This window comes from Pararge aegeria, chromosome 25 (genome assembly GCF_905163445.1).
Source record: "Pararge aegeria chromosome 25, ilParAegt1.1, whole genome shotgun sequence".
NCBI lineage: Eukaryota > Metazoa > Arthropoda > Insecta > Lepidoptera > Nymphalidae > Pararge > Pararge aegeria.
This window is the reverse complement of record NC_053204.1, coordinates 7,230,384-7,246,023: the sequence shown is the minus strand read 5'-3', so window position 1 is coordinate 7,246,023 and position 15,640 is coordinate 7,230,384. Positions and strand designations below refer to the sequence as shown.

At 32.8% G+C, this 15,640-nt stretch overlaps 1 protein-coding gene across 1 annotated transcript in view; it reads right to left on the bottom strand.

Moving 5' to 3' along the window:
• LOC120634827 overlaps positions 1–15,391 on the bottom strand; it is a 76,091-nt gene extending 60,700 nt beyond the window's left edge. Inside the window, exons 1-8 of the mRNA XM_039905653.1 lie at positions 15,217–15,391; positions 14,373–14,579; positions 13,233–13,277; positions 12,100–12,210; positions 11,646–11,859; positions 10,651–10,721; positions 8,822–8,935; positions 7,096–7,158 (exon numbers count right to left, since the gene is read on the bottom strand). Coding sequence (XP_039761587.1) covers positions 7,096–7,158; positions 8,822–8,935; positions 10,651–10,721; positions 11,646–11,859; positions 12,100–12,210; positions 13,233–13,277; positions 14,373–14,579; positions 15,217–15,252 — 861 coding nt within the window. The 5' untranslated portion in view covers positions 15,253–15,391. The remainder of the gene's footprint in view (positions 1–7,095; positions 7,159–8,821; positions 8,936–10,650; positions 10,722–11,645; positions 11,860–12,099; positions 12,211–13,232; positions 13,278–14,372; positions 14,580–15,216) is intronic.
• Positions 15,392–15,640: the final 249 nt, after the last annotated feature.

Sequence of the window (15,640 nt, the reverse complement as noted above, 5' to 3'; positions counted from 1 at the left end):
CATCGTATACGTAAACAAAAACGAAAACGTCATCGTATACCTAAACGAACACGTTATCGTATACGTAAACGAAAATAAAAACGTAATCGTATACGTAAATTTAAACAAAAACGTCATCGAATACGAAAACGAATAGGAAATCGAAAACGTCATCGAATACGAAAACGTTATCGCCTACGTAAATGAAAACGAAAACGACATCGTATACGTAAACATAAACGAAAACGTTGTCGCATACGTAAACGGAAACGTTATCGTATACGTATACGAAACGTAACAAAAACGAAAACGTCATCGCATTCGTAAACGAAAACAACATCGTATACGTAAACGAAAACGAAAACGTCATCGTATACGTAAATTTAAAACAAAAACGTCATCGAATACGAAAACGAATAGGAAAACGAAAACGTCATCGTATACGTAAAATTATAACGAAAACGTCATCGTATACGTAAACAAAAACGAAAACGTCATCGTATACCTAAACGAACACGTTTTCGCATACTTTAACGAAAATGAAAACGTAATCGTAAACGTAAATTTAAAACAAAAACGTCATCGAATACGAAAACGAATAGGAAAACGTAAACGTCATCGTATACGTAAATTTAAATCGAAAACGTCATCGAATACGAAAACGTTATCGCCTACGTAAATGAAAACGAAAACGACATCGTATACGTAAACATAAACAAAAACGTCATCGTATACGTAAATTTAAAACAAAAACGTCATCGAATACGAATTCGAATAGGAAAACGAAAACGTCATCGTATACGTAAAATTAAAACGAAAACGTCATCGAATACGAAAACGTTATCGCATACGTAAATGAAAACGAAAACGACATCGTATACGTAAACATAAACGAAAACGTAATCGCATACGTAAACGAAAACGTCATCGTATACGTAAACAAAAACGAAAACGTCATCGCATTCGTAAACGAAAACGAAAACGACATCGTATGCGTAAACGAAAACGAAAACGTCATCGAATACGTAAACGAAAACGTTGTCGCATACGTAAACGAAAACGAAAACGACATCGTATACGTAAACGAAAACGAAAACGTCATCGTATACGTAAATTTAAAACAAAAACGTCATCGAATACGAAAACGAATAGGAAAACGAAAACGTCATCGTATACGTAAAATTAAAACGAAAACGTCATCGTATACGTAAACAAAAACGAAAACGTCATCGTATACCTAAACGAACACGTTATCGCATACGTAAACGAAAATGAAAACGTAATCGTATACGTAAATTTAAATCGAAAACGTCATCGAATACGAAAACGTAATCGCATACGTAAACGAAAACGAAAACGTCATCGTATACGTAAACAAAAACGAAAACGTCATCGCAATCACAAACGAAAACGAAAACGACATCGTATACGCAAAATTAAAACGAAAACGTTATCGCATACGTAAATGAAAACGAAAACGTCATCGTATACGTAAACTAAAACGTTATCGTATAGTCAAAGTCAAAAGTCAAAAATATCTTTATTCGAGTAGGCCCACAGGTGGCACTTTTGATGCGTATATAAGAACCACATGGTAGTGAGATAATGGCGATAACCACATTCGTAAACTTAAAACTAAAGCTACCAGGGTTCCAAACGCGTCCTGGTCTAAGAAGAAGCCCACAACAAACTTAGCCGGGTGTTTTTTTTTTGTTATCACCATCTCACAATGTCATTTTAAATTATTAGAAGAGAGAGCAATAATTTACACCCAAGCTTTTTTATCGTTTACGTAGTCCTTTATACTATAATAGGACTTTTCTATAAGCTTACGTTTAATACAAACTTTGAACTTTTTAAGAGACATCTCCAAGATGACAATTGGTAGTTTATTGTAGAATTGTATGCAATTTCCTTTAAACGATTTATGATTTTTTTGTAACCTAGTATATTGCACTGTAAGTTTATTCTTACTTCTAATGTTTAAATTATTGCAGTCACATTTTTTCTTAAATTTAGAAATGTTTTTATGAACGTACATTAAATTTTCAAATATGTACTGACTATACACTGTCATTATTTTAAAATCTTTTAATTTATCTCTCAAGGACTCTCTCGGACCCATTTTGTAGATAGAACGAACAGCCCTCTTCTGCAGCACGAAAATATTGCTAATATCAGCAGCATTTCCCCAAAGTAAAATTCCATATGACATAATGCTGTGAAAGTAACTAAAATATACCAGTCTCGCAGTTTCTACGTCGGTCATATGGCGTATCTTCTTTACCGCATAGGCAGCAGAACTAAGCCTGTTCGATAAATTATTTACATGAGGGCCCCATTGAAGTTTAGAATCTAACGTTATTCCTAGAAAAACTGTCGTATCCTCCAGTTTCAGTTCCTCATTATTAAACGTTATACGTAAACGTTATCGTATACGTAAACTTAAGAACATTTTATACTTAAGTACATTATTAACTTGGGTACATTATATACTTACATACATTATTTACTTAAGTATATTATTTACTTAAGTATATTATGTACTAAAAACATTATATACTTACGTACATTATTTACTTAAGTACATTATTTAGTAGAGTATATTACATACTTTCGTACATTATATACTTTCGAACATTATATTCTCACGTACATTATATACTAAGGTATATTATATACTTAAGTACATTATATACTTACGTACATTAAATACTTAAGTACATTATTTACATAAGTAATTTATTTTCTCAAGTAATTTATATATACTTAAGTACATTATACACTTAAGTACATTATACACTTAAATAATGTACTTAAGTATATAATGTACGTAAGTATATAATGTACTTAAGTAAATAATGTACTTAAGTATATAATATACTAAAGTATAAAATGTATCTAAGTATATAATGTACTTTAGTAAATAATGTATCTAAGTATATAATGTACTTAAGTAAATAATATACTAAAGTTAATAATGTACTTAAGTAAATAATGTATCTAAGTATATAATGTACCTAAGTAAATAATATACTAAAGTAAATAATGTTCTTAAGTATATAATGTACGTAAGTATATAATGTGTATTAATATATAATGTACTCAAGTATATAATGTACTTAAGTATATAATATACTTAAGTAAATAATTAACTTAAGTAAGTACTCAATGTACTTAAGTATATAATATACTTGAGTACATTAAGTATATAATATACTTAAGTACATTATTTACTTGAGTACATTATATACTTGAGTACATTATATATTAAGATACATTATGTAATGTACTCAAGTAAATAATGTACTTAAGTATATAATGTATCTAAGTATATAAAGTACTTTAGTAAATAACGTATCTAAGTATATAATGTACTTAAGTAAATAATATACCTTAGTATATAATGTACGTAAGAATTATTACATTATTTACTTAAGTATATTATATACTTAAGTACATTATGTACTTAGATACATTACATACTTAAGTACATTATTTACTGCAGTACATTAATTACTTAAATACAATATTTACTTAAGTTCACTATTTACTTAAGTACATTTTATACTAAGATACATTATTTACTGCAGTACATTAATTACTTAAATACATTATTTACTTAAGTTCACTATTTACTTAAGTACATTATATACTAAGATACATTATTTACTTGAGTACATTATATACTTACGTACATTATATACTTACGTACATTATGATTCAGTATATTATCTACTTAAGTATATTATAAACTTAAGTACATCCTATACTTACGTACATTATTTACTTAAGTATATTATTTACTTAAATACATTATATACTTAAGTACATTATGTACTTACGTACATTTTTACTTAAGTACATTATTTACTTAAGTATATTATATACTTAAATACATTATATATTTACGTACACTATTTTCTTAAGTACATTATTTACTTTAGTTTATTATTTACTTAAGTACATTATAAACTTACGTACATTATATATTTAAGTACATTATTTACTTGAGTTTATTATTTACTTAAGTACATTATAAACTTAAGTACATAATATACTTAAGTATATTATATACTTAAGTACATTATTTACTTGAGTACATTATATACTTACGTACATTATATACTTACATACATTAATTTCTTAAGCATATTATTTATCTACTTAAGTACTTTATTTACTGAAATACATTGTGTACTTAGATACATTATATACTTAAGTACATTATATACTTAAGTACATTATATACCTAAGTACATTATATACTTAAATACATTATTTACTTGAGTACAGTATATACTTAAGTGCATTATTTACTTCAGTACATTAATTACCAAAATACATTATTTACTTAAGTACATTATTTACTTAAGTACATTATATACTTACGTACAATATATACTTACTTACATTATATATTTACGTACATTATATACTTAAGTATATAATATAGTTAAGTAATAATAAGTATATTATATACTTAAGTACATTATATACTTAGATACATTATTTACTAAAGTATATTATATACTTAGATACATTATATACGTACTGATATATAATAAATCCTTGAGTACAGGTCTCTTTCCAAGTATTTGGAAGTACGCAAGAGTAGTACCTATCTTTAAGAGTGGTGACAAAAAAGACATCACAAAGTACAGGCCAATAAGTATTCTGTCAGTATTTTCGAAGATTTTTGAATCATTAATATGTGCACTAACGTTACTAAAAAAGGTCGACTATCTCGAATTTGGCTTTATTTGTAGTACATTTATCAGAGGCTTTAGATAATAAGGAACAAATAGACTGTATTTATAGTGATTTAGCCAAAGCATTTGATGTTGTTGACCACAACATTTTATTAGAAAAACTGAGGCGATACGGCATTGTTGGAAATATTATTAATTGGTTAGAATCATATTTAATAAACCGTAAAATGAATGTGGTTATTGGTGGGTATCAGTCAGTAACATTTGTTGCAACGTCAGGGGTACCTCAGGGCTCTAATCTTGGCCCAATCTTATTTGGAAATTTTATTAATGACGTAGTTGAATGTTTCAAATTCTGTCAGTTCCAGCTTTATGCGGATGACCTTAAAATGCATTGTAAGATAAAAGATAGCATGGACTCTATGAATATGCAAGAGGAATTAGATAGACTTGTGAAATGGTGTAGTGATAATGATTTAAAATGCTACAGTATTACCTTTAGTAGAAAGGTACATAATGAGAGATTTGATTATAACATAAAAGGAAACATATTAAAAAATGTCAACCACTTAAATGATCTTGGGATAATACTAGATAATAAATTAAGTTTTATACCGCACATAGATAATATGGTTTGCAAGTGTCTGAAATAACTAGGGTTTATTATTAGAAACACAAATCAGTTTAAAAAGTCTTCGACCAAGCTAGGACTGTACAATTCATTAATACGAAGCAGACTTGAATACTGCTCTATTGCATGGAATCCTTACTATCAAGTCCATAAGAATAGAATAGAGAGAGTACAAAAGAAGTTTTTACGACACTTAGGCTACAAGGACAAAATATTGAATGAAGATACTAGCTATAATGACCTATTTAATATTTATAAAACTCTTTCACTTACGAATCGCAGAAACATGATAGATCTTTGTTTCTTACATAAAATTATTAATGGTGGTATTGATTATTCAAGTTTGGCGGACAGGGTAAGATTGGCAGTACCTAAGTATAATGCGAGATCTTATATCAAGAATAAGCAAACTTTTAGGCCTACATTCACAGAAAGTAATCTAGGCAGGTCCGCCCCGATAAATAGAATTGTCTCGGCCTACAATTGTGCATTTAAAAAAGCTGATTTAGATATTTTTCACAATTCCGCTCTGAGTTATAAGCGCAAAATTAAAAAACTGTTTGTTACGTAATCCTCTTTTATTTTTATTTTTATTTTAGTTTGTAGTATCTTTTGTATTTTTTTTTTTAATTTATCTCTTTAGTTTTAGGTTCTGTATATTGAAGAACGTCTGAATATTACTGTTATGTTTATAATAATTTTAAGACATTGTATATAACGTTGGCTTCCTAAATAAATAAAACAATATAGGTATTATTATTTAGTTTTCATGGTAACAAAAGTATGAAAGAAAATGTGTTTTTCTCGCACATTTTCGATTCATCGAGTTTCAAATCACAACGATCGGTGAGTTTATTATGATGACACACCAACGAGGTCGCAGGCAACAACTATTTATTCATAATTAATTTATTTCAAGTAGGCCTAATAGAAGCACTTTCGAAACATCAAGGTCCTAGGTTCGATTCTCGGCCGGAGCAATTTGGGAATTTATTATCTTCTGGAGATACTAAATTTGATATGGTTAAAATATAACTGCCATACTCGTAGTAGAAAATTGAAGGTTAGATCAGCACATGTCAATCCAACTTTGTCATTGAATATTATAGAATGTTGCAATCGTCAGAAAATTTATTAATAATATATTTATTACGAAAGTAATAAATAATCAAGTATAATTAGAGATTTCCAAAGAACACGATGATTATGATGTTAGCATCAGATCTATTCTAGCTTCTTGATAGACTCATACGCGAACGAAGTCGCGAGGGTCCGCTAGTATAAAATAAACTTTTTTGAATTTTTTTTTCACTTTGCTATTCACAATTGATCTGTTTGAAAATATTGAAAGTAAATAATCCTAATTGAATATGATATTTGCCACTAGCTGGTGTATAAGTCAAGAAGCGTGGAGTATATAATAATAATAATAATAAAGTTTTTTATTAGAGGCATATAAACCCATATATCAGCTTTTATATACAAAGAAATCTATAATTAAATGTATACATTAAAACTTACATCTAACAGATGTCATAGGTTCTTATTTTATTTTCTTATATGACATATACTTACGACCAATCGAAATCATTAATTTACATAGCGGAAACTACACAGACTCTGATGTAAGCGGTACTTCCGTCAGAAAAAGTTCTGAGTTACTCCCTAGTCGCGCCTAAAGAAGTTTTACTTCAAAAAGTCTGACCCGTGTGTAGTTACATAAAAATCGTCAGTACATATTTTAAGTGTAGGTACTATTGCAGTGTTACTTACGTGGACGATATGGACATTCGCCTCCTCTGGTACGAAATGATGCTCGGTTGCGTGTTTGACACACTGCAATGAAAATAGTGTGCCCATCAATTTGAGGCGTTGGTTACTATGTGTCTGTAATGACACCGGAAACCACGCCCTTCGGACCGGAACACAGCATTGCAACAATGCTGCTTAGTACTTCCCCGGACGAGCTCTGACACAAAAAGCTCACGGTAATTCTCGGAAACTGCGTAGTTATGAAAAGTTTATTCTACCGAAAACACTTAATGAGTTCGGAAAAAGGAACTATAAATACATATTACCCAAAATATTTGAAGATCTCCCACACGCTTTCCAATTTTTAAATGAAAAAAAAAAAACATATATTTTTAAGGAAATGTAAAAGACATTTTTTTAGCTAACAGTGCAAAAATACCACTGTTCGATTGAGATTGTCTAAATGATTTACATTTAGATTAAGTAGCTGAATATTCATAAAGATATATACTTGCGATCCCGCCATACTCACCATAAACGCATAGTTTCTAAGGGGATGGCTTAATTAGCCAGTTGGAAAATTTTTGTTACAATTTATTTTAAACAATAAATAAAAAAAAAACAATAATAAAAGATAAAATAAAATAAAAACTACTAACGGCTCGTTCACATAGAAAACCGATTTTACAGGATCCATTTTAACTGATCCGTCGTGATATTATATGTTAGCATTTTAGTATTTATTTGATTTAACTAGGTAATTCAATTAAAAACACGAAGTGAGCAAAACGCCGGAAACAATGTATATTTTTTGACAGCGGCAGATCACAGAGTATATTTGACAAGTGCACAATATTCATACGTCGCTACTGGAGGATATTAGCACAGCGTTTACAGGACCGATTTCAACAGATCCGACGGTACAGGACTTTCGTTCTTCAGTGTATCGTCTACTTTCAACGAGGATGGACGTTGTAAATGGCGGCTGTGTGTAGCACACCGCACCCCGCGCACCGCCGTGCCACTGCCAAGCGTCGCGCGGTTTCGTTCCAATAATCGGATCAGTATTTCTGTTGTTACTGGATCCGGAATACCGTCATGTGTGTGAACTCCTACAACTACATGAAAATAAGGCGTAATTTGCTATACGACGCGAAAAGCAGGAGAATCTGTATGGTGTAATTTTATACTCTAAACCAAACAGACCTTCGGCAATGTACCCTCTACGCACGTTTCGCTCCGAAAACGGAGCATCCTCAAGAGATGTTGATGACTTTACAATGAATAATTGTTAAACGAAACGAGCGTATGAGAGTGTTACTGCTGTATCTGATGTAAAAACTATGGCAGTGGTTTACTCAAAAACTTATGTATATTATTCATAAAATTATTCATCTGTAACCTCAGTACCCATAACACAAGCTACGCTTACTTTGGGGCTAGATGGCGATGTGTGCGATCTCGTAGTACTTATATAAATTATTTATTTAATTTTCATGGTATAAAGTATAAAGTAACGCCTGCTTGTATCCAATATTTTTATATGCATTTTAAAATTTATAATTAAATAGCGGACCCCAGCGCCATCTATCGGGCTGCTTTGTGAATCTAAACCAGCCAGGGTGCCAACCAAACGCATACCAAAAAATTTATTCAAATCGGTCCAGGAGGAGTTCACACGCACACAAGAACTATATATATATATATATATATAAGTTGTTTAAGGTTTAAGGCTGTCTGTACTTACGGCGGGCAAATATGGTATTAATGTTTTTAGTTGTTCTCGGATTTTGATTCTCGCGATCTCTTCCGGCGAAGTGTTTTTTGGCGTCATATCCAGATTTGTGACATGTTCCATTACCTGTCAAATAGAATACGATCATCATTGTATAAAGCTACTAGGACCCGGTCATCCTACCCGTTTATTGAGAACCTCGATGGCGTAGCAGTGAGCGCTGAGGTTTCAAGAAGGTGGTCCCGAGTTCAATCCCCGGGAAAAGAGAAGAACTGTAACAAAATTAATATTAGAAGAAAAAAACAACTTGTAGTGCAGTTTACTAGGCTGGATAAAATTAGTAAATTATTTAAGGGTAGCTGTATATCTTTTTATAACAAATTACCAGATGAAATCCTTGAGATGTCTCTCTATAAGTTCCAAGTTTATATAAAACGTAAGCTAATAGAAAAATTGCTCTTACTTCATAGCTCAACATTAACTAGCCTGTGAGATGGTGACAACAAAAAAAAAACTGGCTAAATTTGTTGCAGGCTCTTTTTAGACCAGGGCGCGGTTGGAACCCTCCTAGCTTTAGTTTTAAGTTAACGAATGCAGTTATCACCATCACTAACATTAGTGTAACATGTTAAATTTAGAATTTGAATTTGAAGAAGAAATACTTTATTGCACACAGACATCAAAATAAAACTTTAGAACTCTCAGGTGTGCAGGTTTCCTTACGATGAATTACTTTAAACGCTCATAACTAAACAAAAGTTTGAGGTGCTTGTCGAAAGTGAAGTCTATCACAGCTACTCACTTATAAAATACAATCAATTAATTAATTTCTATGAATATAACAATTTTCCATTTACATAGTCATTGGTATGATAATAAAGCCTATACAAATAGTTTGTCAAATAACACTTATTGGAACGTCAAATATGTAAAAGTTTTAGCGCATCTGGCAAGTGTTTGTAAATAAGCACAGCCATACTGTGTACACTTTTACTGGTCACGGTGAGCTTTTGCATTGGTCCACATAACTTAAATTATTCCTGTTGTATACTAATGGACACCTCATGTGCGATCAGATACTTACCGTGGCAGTGATTTTGTCCAAACACTTACTGTGGCAATGATTTTGTCCAAATACTTACTACAGCGGCAGTGATTTGTCCAAATACTATAGTGGTAGTGACTTTGTCCAAATAATAACAACCAGTGGCAGTGATTTTGTCCAAATACTTACCGTGGCAGGGATTTTGTCCAAATACTTACTACAGTGGCAGTGATTTTGTCCAAATACTATAGTGGTAGTGATTTTGTCCAAATAATAACAACAGTGGCAGTGATATTGTCCAAATACTTACTACAGTGGCAGTGATTTGGTCCAAACACTGCCACTGTTGTTATTATTTGTCCAAATACTATAGTGGTAGTGATTTTGTCCAAATAATAACAACAGTGGCAGTGATATTGTCCAAATACTTACTACAGTGGCAGTGATTTGGTCCAAACACTTACCGTGGCATTGATTTTTCCAAATACTTACTACAGCGGCAGTTATTTGTCCAAATACTATAGTGGTAGTGATTTTGTCCAAATAATAACAACCAGTGGCAGTGATTTTGTCCAAATACTTACTACAGTGGCAGTGATTTGGTCCAAACACTTACCGTGGCATTGATTTTTCCAAATACTTACTACAGCGGCAGTTATTTGTCCAAATACTATAGTGGTAGTGATTTTGTCCAAATAATAACAACCAGTGGCAGTGATTTTGTCCAAATACTTACTACAGTGGCAGTGATTTTGTCTAAATACTATAGTGGTAGTGATTTTGCCCAAACACTTACCGTGGCAGTTATTTTGTCCAAATACTTGAGATAGGCAACCTGCACCTTCTCGAACGGTATGCTGTCGATAACTGGAACAAAATACCGACAAATGTAAATTTATTCCCCTATCTCCACTTAAAGTACTCTACTTCGTGGAAACGTGTGCATATTGCGAAGATTTTCCACTCTTAGAGTCGTTATATATCATAAACTGTGGCGCTTAGGAAAAAAAACAACTAAGATCTTCTTCGTTTTAAAAAGTCTTCAAATCTGTAGTAGATGATATTTCGCCACTATTGAGTGTATTAATAAATTTGTCTTTTACAAGTGGCACATTTCCTTCAAGCCCTACCACGACTATAGTCAAACCCCTTCACAAAACAGGTTGTTTTACTAAAATAAATAATTATCGGCCCATTTCACTCGTTTCAGTTTTTATCTAAAATATTTGAAAGAGCAATGCACAAACAATGTTACAAGGAACGAACAAAATGATTTTCAAAAAGAGAAATCCACCAACGTGGCAGTTTTTATGTTGATTAAGAACATAATTTCACTTATGATAAAGGAAATCCTGTATGTACTATTTTCTGTGATTATAAAAGGTTTTGATTATGTTTTTTAAGGCTTACTTTTAAAAATTGCGAGTATAATGGCCTACGAGGGCCATGTATTTCATAGTTATTTAAAAGATAGGAAACAACCAGTTGAAATATCAAGGCTAAATGAGAAAAAGGTATTGACAAAGCTCTGCTCAGAGTGGAAATAAATTCGTTTGGTGTACACTACCCTGCGGGGTAGTGTTCTAGGGCAACTACTATTTCTGATATACATCAACGATCTTCCTGATTGCACTAAACATAAATGTGTTATGTTTGCAGATGACATATCTGTTATAGTACCATGTAAAAAAAAACTGACGCATCCTGTATGCTATGAAGAGTTGGAAATATCAATTGGAAAGTCCCGGGAAACTGCATTGTGTAGCGTGGTTATACTGGCTGCGAACTCACCATATGAATGTACAGCGAATGCCAGCAAGTCGCACTCATGTATCTGGTCACGTGGCTTCTCCTCCGCATCCTGAATACTATGTAGAGTTGACAGTATCAGTTGGAAGTCAGCGAAATGCGGATGCCTTTTACGGTATGTTTTGGTAAGCCTCAGGCAGCCGTCTATTTCTGCCCCATCTTGTTCCAGGATTATACGTAAACGCTTGTACAGTGTCTAAAAGTGAAGAATAAAAGATTTTAACGCTACGCCACACAAAGTTACGCGACTGAATTTCTGCCGCGTAAATTCGGCTCTTATCGTGTGTCATATCAGCCGAATGCGTCGGAACGTAAAATCTGCCACGGAACTTCGGACGCGTATTTTCAGCCTAGTGTGTTTAAACACTAAGAGGCCATGTAGTGGGCGGGTAATGGGTTGATATTATGATGATTATATTGTACACAGTACCCTTACCTTTGCAATGTCCTGTATCAACTTATGCGCTGTGCAGTTGCTCAGGTCGTAAAGACCCCCGTACTTGGACTGCATCTCTTGTAGTATAGCACCTATTGAAATTGTCAACAGCTGGAATTACAAATTGGTATGTTGATTTCTTAGTGATGACTTCGGTTCAAAGATATTTATTTCTCTTTAGTGTCTTAATCATGATCTTTTTTACAAGAAGACATGTATTATATGTATATAGTTGTGTAATGTTGAAGATTTAAGTTTTTTTGTAAAGCCCATTTGTTGGTGTGTGGTAACTGAAGTGAAATAGTGCCTTGATAAGTTTGTTTTGTATACGTTGCAATTTATTAATCCCCAGATTTCTATTAGGTACTCCAAATGTGGCTTTGCTAGGGCGTTGTAAATAGTTTTCTTTATTTTGTATGGAATGCAAGTTGATATTTCGCAATACCCCCCGCCGCAATACTTACAGGTCTGAAACGTGGTCGCTTACTATGGACCTCATAAGAAGGCTCAGAGTCACTCAGTAGGCGATCGAGGGAGCTATGCTAGGAGTATCTCTACGTGATCAAATCAGAAATGAGGAGATCCTTAGAAGAACTAGAGTTACCTACATATAACATTACTCAACGAGTCGCAAAGCTGAAGTGGCAATGGGCGGGGCACATAGCTCAGAGAACTGATGGACGTTGGGGTCCCAAGGTGTTGGAATGGCGACCCACAACGAGTTGGACAGACAACATCAAACGGGTCTCGGGGAGCCGCTGGATACAAGCGGCCCAGGTTCGTAGATTTTGGAACGCCCTACCCAGACCAACCTATGTCCAGAGACCTATGTCCAGCAGTGGACGTTCATCGATTCAAGTGATGATGATGTCGGTTTTTGAATCTTTATTTGCTTTATTTACATCTTCTAAAAAAGTTATTATATGATGAATTAAGATGTAAAGATTTATTTGTACAATATTGCATACTGGAAGGCGGAATTTGTCAGAATTTATCAGTGTTTCTCCTTTAATCATTTGTATTCCAACCACCCAAAAGACGAGGAATGCGGGAAACAGCTAATATTAAAGATAATATAATGCTATAAATAAAAACTACAGGGAAACACTAATTTAATTAAAATCAGTACCTACCTTAAATGGTGACATTTTCTCCACATTCTGGTAAGATATTGGGAACTGCAAATAAAATATATATTATGAACTAAAACAGAACATTCTGAACGAAATAAATAATTTAATATGTATATAACTTGTAAAGGAAAACCGGAATAATACTACACTGGCTTTAGAGTCACGTTATGTACCGTCACAGGAACTTATCTGTGAAACCAAAAACCTTATAGTTTTTGAGTAAACTACTGCCCTGGTTTTTACTGAAAGAAATCAGATAAAGCCCTAAGAAATTACATACAAATTTAAAAACATGTGACTCCTGACACTTTATTAGATATGCGTCGTGTAGCATGGGTACTATGCGCGTGTCGGTCTTTTATCTTCAATATAATGCTTGGAATCCGTTTGTATGGAAAAATAAATATGCTTCTTGTGATTTAATACAAGGTGATTTTTTATGAAATATACTCATGCATTCTTCAACATAATTTCGTAATTCAGTTACATGTTGTATGCAACTGCTAGAAATGCATTTGATTATCACTGAAATTTAGAATCTGCATTCTGAACCTGTGAAAGAGTCACTTCAAACCACCTTTTTTTTTATACCGCTACATGGCATTGTACCGGAACACTCAATAGCTTGGTGGTACATCTTTATTAATAAGGTTGTCACTGCTTTTTCTTTTTTTATTTTTAATGTTTATAGTTGACTGCTATCACACCTGATGGTAAGCAATGATGCAGCCTAAGGTGGAGCGCGCTTGCGTAGAAGATGCCTATTCACTCTTGATTTGAAGGTACTCATATTGTAGGTAGTGGGGAAGCTGGAAGGGCATTCCAGATCCTAGCGGTGCGAATCAGAAACGAAGTTGCGAAGCGCTTCGTACGCGTCCGCGGTAGACCTAGTAGACCACGTAGGGATTCAGATAGCTGAAGTCTTCCACCAGACAAGACCAAAGAAAATTCAGAAATTATAATTTCCCTAACTGCCACTACCAACCTGAACCTCCACATATATGGCGACAGCCCCCACCACTACAACAGAGGTAGTCAATTTAAAGCAACTTAGCTTCTGAAACCTGAATATTGCTCAAAAAGGATGTTTAGTTATTGTCAGTAAAAGTCTCTACAGACTATATAGACCAAAATACATACATCTGGAATTTCCTTAGGTATATAAGCACGGAGAGACCCTGTATTTCTGGAGTTAATTATTTCCACCACTTCAACAGGATCTAACTTTTCAGACAGGCGTAGAAATGCAGTTCTGTCATTTTTATTCTTATTATTTGTGACATTCATTGCCTCAAAGTGACCTTTTATTGAGGATTTCAAAGGCTTCAATACTTGGTTTATTTTCAACTGAAATAAATAACTTATTATTAACTAATCAAGATAAAATTAAATTATGTATCCTATTTTTTCAATACCCTGAATCTCTCTCTCAACTAGGGTTACACAGGTCTCTGAATTTGTCCAGGATTATTAGACTAATCACAGGATTGCAGCAGGATTTAGCAAATTTCATGAAATCTCAGATATAGCTAACATTTAAAAGATATCTTTAAACCAAAGAGAATCAGATCTCGTTCACACGTTTCACATTATACTCAATGTGAGCTACACTTTTAATTCAATATAATTTAAAGAGTTAAACATATTTAGCATTTTATAAATCAATCATTGAAGAACCCACTTTACTTATAACATGTATATTACATAATACTAGTACCTACTTGGGTAAATAAGTATTGATTTTAATTGTGCTAGGTGCACAATTAAAATAAAGTTAAGGAAGATAAGTTTTTGTTTGTTTGACTTTTTTTAACACTTACGATGGCGATGGTTACCTGCTGGGTCCGTCAATTATTACGATAAAAAAAATATTGATACACTTTGGGTTGGTAATGACAATTGCTTGAATCAGTAAACCAATAATAATAAGAAACACTCCGGCACGAGCCGGGTTCTATTCTGTTATTTATTTTTTAACACTTACGTTCTTGGGTACCCCAGTCAAAGCTATAACAGACATAATGAAATAATGATAATTGAAGTATAAGTTAGTAAAAATACACGTTTTAATGCTAATATGCCCTTTTCCTACTGTGATTTAAATATAAATAACATTTATGATCCATGAAAACACCCACAGAGAACAACACAACTTTTGAATTCTGAAATTCAATTGACATTTTTATAAAGTCAAAGACAAATTTCTTTTTTTATGGAGTTACAGCACTAAGTTGAAGGTATTTGAAATATATATAAAACCAAATGTTTGTATCTCAATTGGTAATCAGGATACTTTTTGATCACAGAACCAAGCCAAAGCTAAGTAATATCTAAATGTTTTCTCTTAACAATGAGACTAGGTAAGCCCATCAACGACGAAAAAATTAACCACACGATCAATGAAACAA